This window comes from Ixodes scapularis, unplaced genomic scaffold, assembly GCF_016920785.2.
Source record: "Ixodes scapularis isolate PalLabHiFi unplaced genomic scaffold, ASM1692078v2 PGA_scaffold1__304_contigs__length_218370807, whole genome shotgun sequence".
NCBI classification, from domain to species: Eukaryota; Metazoa; Arthropoda; class Arachnida; order Ixodida; family Ixodidae; genus Ixodes; species Ixodes scapularis.
In genome coordinates, this window is record NW_024609846.1 from 82976203 (window position 1) to 82986488 (window position 10286).

General features: G+C 45.5%; 1 protein-coding gene across 1 annotated transcript in view; it reads right to left on the reverse strand.

Annotated features, from left to right (window-relative positions):
- LOC8026373 overlaps nucleotides 1-9996 on the reverse strand; it is a 55459-nt gene extending 45463 nt beyond the window's left edge. The window contains exon 1 of the mRNA XM_040207389.3: nucleotides 9847-9996. Within this exon, the coding sequence (XP_040063323.2) occupies nucleotides 9847-9977 (131 nt within the window). The 5' untranslated portion in view covers nucleotides 9978-9996. The remainder of the gene's footprint in view (nucleotides 1-9846) is intronic.
- Nucleotides 9997-10286: the final 290 nt, after the last annotated feature.

A 10286-nucleotide genomic window follows, 5' to 3' on the forward strand; every position in this document is an offset into this window, starting at 1 on the left:
GAAGAGGGGACAGGACAGAGCGCTTACTCCAACTGGAAGTTTAATGCATTCCCCGAGGAAGACATAAAAGAAGAATTAGCCATGTGAAAGTAAAAAAGAAGAGAAAAAAAAAAAGAAGAAAAATTATTATTATAGTTTATAGATGCATTAAAAAAAATTTTTTAAACTAAATCTGACCCCTTGACACAAGCGAAAAAAGAATGTAATAAAAAAATTCAGAAGTATAAACAAAATCAGCAGGTCAAAGATAAGGTTAGAAAACATTAGAGTGACCCGCGTTAAGAAAAAAGGTCGAGGTATCTCATCTCTTTCTCGGACAGCGCTATTGACGGTGCGCTTATGCAAGCTTCCCCGAGAGACAATATTGCTTTCGCTTCATAGAATTCTCGGGATCTTTTTTTGTGGTAATGCTTGAGGATCTTAGTCTGTTGGAATATGGGTGTGCAGTGGCAGTCGCGGACATGTATGGCGAGATGTCCCGATGGTGATGATTTCAGAGAAAGGTGATGCTCTCGAAGTCTCACGTTCACACAGCGCCCAGATTGTCCGACGTAGACTTTTCCACATGTGAATGGAATTTCGTATACTACGTTGATGTTGCAGTTGACGTACTTGTGCGTATGCTTGATGGTGCACTTGTTGTTATTTTCATTTTGCGTATTAATCTTAGGACACAATTTTTTGAGTTTGTTTGGAGCTGAAAGTACCACTGGTACTTCATACTTTGAGCCTATCCGTTTCAAGTTGTGGGATATGTTGTGGAAGTAGGGTATCACTGCCAGCCGCGTTTTCTTCTCGCAATTTCGTTGTCCTCTTCCCTTGGGAGTTGTAAGACATTCTGCTACATCAAACAATAATGAATTGGTGTATCCAGAATCCAGCAGCCTCTGCACTTGTGCTTCGAAACTACGCTTAGCCGTGTGTTCACAGGACTTGTGCAGAGCCGCTTTGAAGCAACTTTGCACTATTCCTCTTTTGATGATCTTAGAGTGGGCAGAATCAAAAGGTAGGAGTCTTTTTTTGGACCGTGGTGCATAAGTCCAACAAGTGTGTGATTCTTCAAAGGACAGTTGTAAATCTAAAAATTGAAGCTTGCTATTAGTAGGTAACTCGTGTGTGAATTTGAGTCCTTGAGCTTGTGTCATGAAAGTGTTGCTTATGATGTTGAACGTAGCAGAATCATATTGGTCAGGTCCGATGGAAAGTAAAACGAGATAGTCATCGACGTATCTAAAGATACGTCGATGACTATCTCGTTTTACTTTCCATCGGACCTGACCAATATGATTCTGCTACGTTCAACATCATAAGCAACACTTTCATGACACAAGCTCAAGGACTCAAATTCACACACGAGTTACCTACTAATAGCAAGCTTCAATTTTTAGATTTACAACTGTCCTTTGAAGAATCACACACTTGTTGGACTTACGCACCACGGTCCAAAAAAAGACTCCTACCTTTTGATTCTGCCCACTCTAAGATCATAAAAAGAGGAATAGTGCAAAGTTGCTTCAAAGCGGCTCTGCACAAGTCCTGTGAACACACGGCTAAGCGTAGTTTCGAAGCACAAGTGCAGAGGCTGCTGGATTCTGGATACACCAATTCATTATTGTTTGATGTAGCAGAATGTCTTACAACTCCCAAGGGAAGAGGACAACGAAATTGCGAGAAGAAAACGCGGCCGGCAGTGATACCCTACTTCCACAACATATCCCACAACTTGAAACGGATAGGCTCAAAGTATGAAGTACCAGTGGTACTTTCAGCTCCAAACAAACTCAAAAAATTGTGTCCTAAGATTAATACGCAAAATGAAAATAACAACAAGTGCACCATCAAGCATACGCACAAGTACGTCAACTGCAACATCAACGTAGTATACGAAATTCCATTCACATGTGGAAAAGTCTACGTCAGACAATCTGGGCGCTGTGTGAACGTGAGACTTCGAGAGCATCACCTTTCTCTGAAATCATCACCATCGGGACATCTCGCCATACATGTCCGCGACTGCCACTGCACACCCATATTCCAACAGACTAAGATCCTCAAGCATTACCACAAAAAAAGATCCCGAGAACTCTATGAAGCGAAAGCAATATTGTCTCTCGGGGAAGCTTGCATAAGCGCACCGTCAATAGCGCTGTCCGAGAAAGAGATGAGATACCTCGACCTTTTTTCTTAACGCGGGTCACTCTAATGTTTTCGAACCTTATCTTTGACCTGCTGATTTTGTTTATACTTCTGAATTTTTTTATTACATTCTTTTTTCGCTTGTGTCAAGGGGTCAGATTTAGTTTAAAAAAAATTTTTTAATGCATCTATAAACTATAATAATAATTTTTCTTCTTTTTTTTTTTTCTCTTCTTTTTTACCTTCACATGGCTAATTCTTCTTTTATGTCTTCCTCGGGGAATGCATTAAACTTCCAGTTGGAGTAAGCGCTCTGTCCTGTCCCCTCTTCTTTTCCTTGGTGTTTGCGCTTTTGAATTTTTATACGAGAAACTCGTTTTAGAGCGCAGCTCTTAGGGGCCCGTTTCCGGCTTGAGCGGCGTCGCCGTAAGCGTCGGCGTAACACGTTACCCCCCCCTCCCCCCCCCCCCCCAAGGTCACGTGACTCCCCTGAGGTCACGTGACCCCCTCCCCCGAGGTTACGTGACCACCCTGAGGTCACACAACCCCCTCCTGAGGTCACGTGACCTCAAGGTGTCACCTATCCCTCAGTACGCTTCCATCCTTCTCCTCAAGAGCTGCGCTCAAACCGGCGTTACAGGGGTTTGTAAACGGCTTTCATTTTTTGAAACGCAGAACCCTCTAGTCCCACCGGAACAGGACCCCACCAGAGAATAGCGCCGCATCATTAGCGTTGCTATGGTTCGGTGGTGCTCATGCTGCTGATATTTCTCGAAGTGGCCTCGGTGGCAGCAACAGCCGCGCGGCGATATCATATAACTCACTGCCTTGTCCGTTTAACTACATTCATGCCTGCGCGCGCGTCCGCCTCTAACGTGATGACGAGCTTGTTTCGGCCGGCACTCCGCGAGTAGCTGCACCTTCCGATCGTTTGCTTCACGCCGACAATCGCTTGTACCGAAAGAATTGAAGGGTGCGACAGATTGCAATCCCGTCATGAATTTTCGGGGAATTTGCGCCTCCTTTCTTAACAAAGGGGTAATCAAAATTAGAAGTGCCCAGAGGCGCAGATTTTGATATGCATGTATAGCATTAAACTCGAGGATCACCTCCTTTGACAATGCGATAAAACGCATGGGCGCACGTGCACTGGGGCACCTAGAGCGCCGATCAAAGGTGTGCACTCGCACTGTTCACCTCTTCTGACGGGCCAAAGAAAATTGTCCTCGAAACATTTCCCAGTCTTGCCAAGATCGGAGGCGTTTCGCCGCAGCAAACGTGTATTTGCGGAGAAGCATGCTTTACAGAGTATCGCGCAGCAGCCCGCAGATATCAGATTGGGTCGGAAATTTAGGCCCGACCCGATCCGGCCCGATAAAGCCTTGGCCCAAACTTGGCCCGAGTCGGAGTGGGCTTTCTAAACGCAAGTTCGAGCCTGAACCGACCAAAAACAAATTTGGCCCGAACGCGGCCCGAGCCCGACTGCTCTTTTCGACATGAATCCAACCTGTACACGGCCCCAATAACGCCGAACCGGACCCGAACCCGGCCCCGACTGTGTTTTCTAGTAGTTCTACCCAACGTTACAAGAACAACTGAGTTAGAAAACTGCCATAGAGCCTGCTTTGAGAACGGGGCTCCGATCCGTACTCGAGAACCGAACTAAAGGCAATCGCAACGCCGCCATTTCTGCTGCAGCAGCCACTCCGGGAACTGCACGGCTGCACGTATGGGTTCAGGTCGTGTTGCGCAAGGGCCGGGGGCGCCATCTCGCAGCGCCATTACGCAGTAGCTATATAAATATACTTTAATTTTTTTTACTTATCGCTAAAGGGTGGCGCTATCATCGTATCCAGTTTGGTCTCGGTGGACGTTAGCGGTTCGGGTTTCAAGGGTGAGTTTCCCAATTGAGTGTTTTAGTAACTTTGGTTCTACCTTTGTTTTACATGACACCGTCCATGTTGAACAATAATTTTCGATTTGTAAGTTAATTCAAAGAATATCTAACCCAAAATATGGAACTCACAAAACAAAGCTGGGGCGATAGGCGGGACGCTGCCAAACCCAAAAACATAACTCAGGCAGCGATATCTCTAACGGTTGGTAGTATTTTTGGAAAAGAAGTCCGCAATTAAGCACGGCCGACGAGACACGTGACGTCACGATTCTCATTCTCTCTCCTCTCCGCCTCACCCCCCTCGAGTTGGTGAACCGAAGCGAGGAGGACAGAAGCAAGGCCGCTTCACCACATTCTCAACTGTTCGAGGAGGATCGTGAGGTCATAGTCCTCGCTTGATTGCGCCCCCCTTTTCCAAAAGTACGGCCATCCCTTTGAGAAATCGCTGTATGAGTGATGGTTTGTAGTTCATAGCGTCCCGTGCAACACTTCTGCGGCCTTATTTTTCGAAATCTAAATTTCGGTTCAGCATCTCTTAAAACACATTTGTGTCAAAGGTGAACACAGCCATTCTATTTACTCAGGCCGTTTCGAGAACGATAATGCGGACAACAGAATTCCGGTTTTACTGAAAAAAAATAAAGAAAACGATTTTAGCACGCACGACAATATACTTAAATGCATTTTCGACCAAAGTACATTTTTGAAATTAAAATTATATTAAGTTCGCGCAATTTTATAATCCCCCTTGCTAACATTTGGAATAAGACTTGCCTTGAGTTCGACACATCAACAGGCAAATAACAAGCGATAAGTTTAAAAACATTGTGCCATTTTTCGAGTCCCTGCTGTGCAATGACAAATATTGTCACAGCGTTTAAAAAAACGTGAATAAAGTGAAGAAGATGAAAGATACAAAACTTTAGTTGAAGTATTTTTTTTTACATACAACTGAGGCTTGATCACACCCCAATTAACAAATTAAGAAACAGATATAGAGAGTAATGATGTACATGATTATTTACGCATTGTTGTGAAGGAACAAGATGTTATCTACACAACCCGGAGACAACCTCGTCCTTCAATGTCGAAGAACAAGTCCAGTGGAGCTGAGATTTCGCACGCTACTCGCGCTCGTCGCTGGAATACACGGGATTTTCCGCGCAATTTGGCTGAGCACGTGATATTTTGCTGCATGAGATTTCCACTACTCAAGAAGGTCCCCGATGTTTACACAACTGTTTTCACTGTCTAAGTAACGTTCCACCTCGGTGTTGCTAGGGCGAGGTTTCTCGGCTTGTGGCCATTCTTCGAAGGCGGTGGGTTTTCCTGCTTTCAACATTTTGCGCGTGGCTCATCCTGTTCGCCTGGTTCACGAAGCATCTCTATTAAAAAAAATCAAATTTATTGCCAGGTTTCCTGAATCGTAGACATGCGTTCTCAGGAGTCGCATACTCCTATTTGAGAACAACTGACCTAGAGGGTTGTCATAGTGTAGCGGGCTTTGTATAAAACCTAATGACTTGCGGCACAATATCCAGATTGCCACTGTTTGTGTTCAAACAAGCTTTTTGGTACTTTCTTTGTTTTCGAAGATAAGATAAATATTTACCCCAATTCCGAAATATTTGACAATAAGGTCGGGCAGTCGGGCCCCGATGTCTCCAACTAGAATCGACCCGAGCTCGACGCAGTTCGGATGAAATCGACAAGAACCCGAACCGAACTCGAACAGGGCTCTCATCTATTGGCCCAAGCCCGACCCGACTGTCGGGTCGGGCTCGGGCTTTCGGGCTAGCCCGAGCCCGCGCAGATCTCTAGGGCCCGCTACCGGAATCCTCAGACAGCGAAGATGAAGCGCTCCTTCGAGTGATCAATGATCACGAAAGGCTGACACAACAAGATGTTGTCGATTTCAGTTACGTTATGCACAGTTAATGCTTGGATCTGCAAAACAGTGTTTTGTTGGCGGGAAGGCCCGACCGCCGTTAGCGGGTGTTCGGCAACAAAACGAACACATTCGCGATTCCAAGATAGTAGTCTCTATACGTTTTGTAAATGTTTTATTACAAAAACAAATTTCGGCAGAGAGACTTAAGACTGCTCACATGTAGGAATGCGAAAGCATTTTTACACGCCGCGTATTCCTACAAGCAGCGACGGTGGGGGAGCATTGATCTCACTGCCAGAGCGCACACGACGCTCTGGCAGTGAGATCAATGCTCCCCCACTTCGCAGGCGCGGTGAACCCCGCCGGCTTCTCGACGGCTTCCGTGACGAAGCATTGTGTTGCTGTACTTTTTTTGTTTTTTTTATTTCTGGGGCGCTCCGCTTTGACCTTGAGCGCACCCGCCGGCTTCCGCGACGAAGAATCTGCGTTGCTCTGCTTTTCTTTGTGTTTTATTGGAAATGGAAATTCAGGTACTGTTTCGCTCAGCCAATGGAAGGTGATGCTCCGTTTTTTGCGGCTACAGACAATGATAACGACGGCTTCCCTCCATGGGACAGTTAATGCTTTCGCATTACGATCTAACTTCATGTAATTTAAGTGCATGACGCTGAGGTTGACACTTGTTATTTCCCGGAGCTCTTCCGTAGTCGACTGGTGTCAGCCACATCCGGCCTCTGTGAAAATATCGGGGTCGGGCAGAAATATTCAAACATGTATTTGGAATTACAAATACTGGGATACATTAAGATAGTAGCTAAGATACTGATACTAAAAAAATATCTGTAAAAATGTGTCGCGATACGTATCGGAAATACATTTTCAATGAGGCAAAAAGACTTTGTAAATGCAAATACAGGAATTCCTTTTTGGGGACGGCAGAAATACAAATACAGAAATACTGACACTGCAATACATTCTTCAAATTTGTTTGAGACGCCAACTGAGATGAAACTTGAAGTTTGAAGTGGAAGTTTTTGATCCCGAAATTATTTTCCCGTAGGCTTGGCAGTTTGCCTTGACGATAGTGGTTTCGGACGACGAGAAGTCTTCAATGGGCTCAAAAAAAAACGTTCCATCAAGGACTGACCGCGGTCCCTTCACTGACATCCTGTCTGTCTGACGAGGGGTGCGAAAAGTCTTCAATCTCTAAGTAAATTTTATGTTACCCTAAATCCCATCAAAACTTCACCACGCCCCTGTCCAATAAGGACGCCCCTGTCAACATTGATCACATGACGTCACGGTGGAATGAACTGGTATTCTTTTTCTGTGGGTCTGGCCTGGAACATGAAACTTTACCACCCTGCTGTATGAAAGGACAATACGTGCTTTCGTTGGAGGTTAATAGTTCAAGATCGTGCAGGCAGTGTCATTTGGAATTTTTGAAAATAATGGACCACCCGAAACATCCGGGAATACATGTCTTGTCTTCTGTTATGGTTGAAAAAACGATACGGTGGCATCCCTGTTCTGAAGGTCCTTCCTGCCGACCCTCTACCACCGACGCATGGATTGCAGTCCTCAAATTTCGCCTAGCATCATTAAAACAGAGACCTCGTGGATTGCGATCTCATATTGCCGGCTCAGGTGCGAGCTCTCTGAGAAACAGCGCGCTCGAGACGAGTCGCAGGTGTACGAAGTCTGGGTCGGCACAGCGAGGCCACGTCTGGCCTCCTTCCTGGATTTCGGATCGCCAGAGCAGCGGGTCACGTTCACGTCGGCTGATGGCATACCCGCGAGCCGTGCAATATCACGGGCGCAGCCGCAGACGCATTGAAATATGTGCTGAACTTTACTGCGTGAGTCATCCTAATATTTCAAGTCAACCACCACCAGGATCGTGATGCAACGGACTGTGACTCAGCTTTGTATGATGGGGTACTGTACACACTAAGACAAGAAAGACGGTTAGCAGTGGCCACTGGATGCCAGCAAATAAGGACTCAAGAAATCCCTACTTACGGACCTGCGGCAAAAGAAGCTCTGACTCCACTCCTGATACGCCACCTGGTTCGAGTCTCCGACTACGCAATACTTCTCAGAAGGGAGAAGAGGACGGATAGAAAAATAGTTTGGAGAATCGGAAGGAACTTTGGTCAGCATAGCAACAATACGAAATGTATTTCTGAAATACTATCGCGACACATTTGTATCGCGATACTGCCCAACCCTGGAAAATAGCCACGCTGAACTAATTGTTAACGGTGTTTCCGTCACAAATAAAAACTAGACTCTGCATTGTCGCGTTCCCCACTACCTCTCGTCGTCCTTCCAGCAGAGCGGCGTGCTTGTTTCGGTTCCCCGTTGGTACGCTTAAGGTTGGCTTACACACTTGCGATCGCTTACTACAGTTAACCTAAAAACATTTACGACGAGAGACCATAATGACGCCATCCATCGAGTAGCCATGAAATAAAAAATGTGGGTGTGTGTATGTCTATACAGCCTAGAACTTAGTCTGCTTCGACGGGCGACTTGTCTCCCAGCTGTAAATGAGAAATTCAACCAGTGCAGTACAACCGCTAGCCTGCGATCTTCAACGTGCATCATGCAGACGACCGCACTCCGGTATGATGCTCATCCAGATCGAAACGGGCAGGGCTGGGGATTGAACCCAGGATCGCTGGGTTCTGCAGCGCGAGCTTTCGTTCCAAGTGCTCCGAGCTGGTGAGCGCTAGACCACTCAATTTACACACTTGCATTTACCTTACCATTCATTTTGTTTACACACATAATAATTTGTTGCCTTGAAAAACATTTGACAGTGTTGTAAACGATCATATTCCAGACTCCTAGATAAAATACGTACATTTAATCTTGTGAATACTGCAAAACTTTCGCTCTAGTGAAATCGAGACCCAGTGTCACCTCATGAATGGCGCCAGCGTGCCACATGTTTTCTCCTAAGACATTGCGAAAACTCGGTTCTACGCAAACGCAAGTGTGTGAACAGGCCTCTACTGCTGTACTGCAGCATATAAATGGCGAAAACCGATATTGCGCTGGAAAAGCTCGTTTTGAACCGGTACTCCGTGCGGGACTCCGTGAGAGCGATGCATTCTTGGACCCAAAGCCGCCTGTCGAATTAATTCGTTTCTCTCTGTGTTTCAGAATGGTTTATACTCGGGGAGTTTGACAATATCTTGGAAATGGCGACCGTCTAGCAACCACGGCTGGGAGTCTGGCAACGGGGAACTGATGTGTCCCCTCCACCATCTTGTGTTTCTGACACAAAACAAACCATGACCGTTTCATTTAAAGAATATGACTGCCGGGACACATGTTCCACCCATTGACCAGACACCCTCAGTATATATAGCTCAAATAGCTCGGCGCTGGAGTACGGTTAGGAGTCTTTTTTTTTTTCTTCTTTTTTTTTTTCAGAGTATTCTATAACAGTTTTTTACGTGAGTTTTTCTTTTTAAATAATATTGCATCGAATTGAACTGGGGAAGCAGAATCCGGCAGGGCCGGCGAATATATACGTGTTTGCCGCGAGGCCCCACCTGCGATCAAAAATGTGTACATAGTAATTACATTTCTTAACTATTGCAAAGCATATGTCAAGAGAATTTAAGTAAATTATGCAGCAGTTACTCTTCATTAAGAAACGCGTACGTCCACCTGCGTATTATTTTTTTTCAGGAACTTTTTTTAAAGTATTATATGTACGCAGACAGCGTGCAGGCACGCTGTCTGGTAAAGTGAGCGTGAAGTCATCAGCGTAAATTGAAGTACAAAACAGGCATGCGTACTTCCATACGTAGCGCTTATCGACGGCGTTAAAAAAACATCAGCCTGAGTATTGTAAATGTTGGCTTTTAGAAAATAAAAATAACAAGCGAGTTTATAGCATACGTACGTTTTGCTGCTTTCTACGCCAGTCTGCGGTACTGCAACGTTGCGATTGGAGTTCTCTTCAAGCGAGGCTGTTTGAGGCTGGCCTATGACATTCTCGGGTAGTTTCTTTCGTGCGAGCCGGCTAGGCCACATTTTGTACGGTATCTTGCTGGAAAAGACCGAGGAAGCTCGAACCGAAACCAAAGACGCTCTGTAAACAAAAAAAAAGAAAAACACAAATGACCTTTACTTGTTCAGTCACGCAGCATATGCCTAAAGCCACATTCCCACTGCCCGCACAACATAACAAAAGACACGCGGTGCTTGCCACAAACACGATGGCAGTATTATCCGTGGACTACGCCTCACGCGTACTCTAAGCATGTTTGCTTCATACATACATATGTTTACGCTGCCAACATGTTTGCAGACATGATGACCGTCTGGCCTCTGGCTGAGACG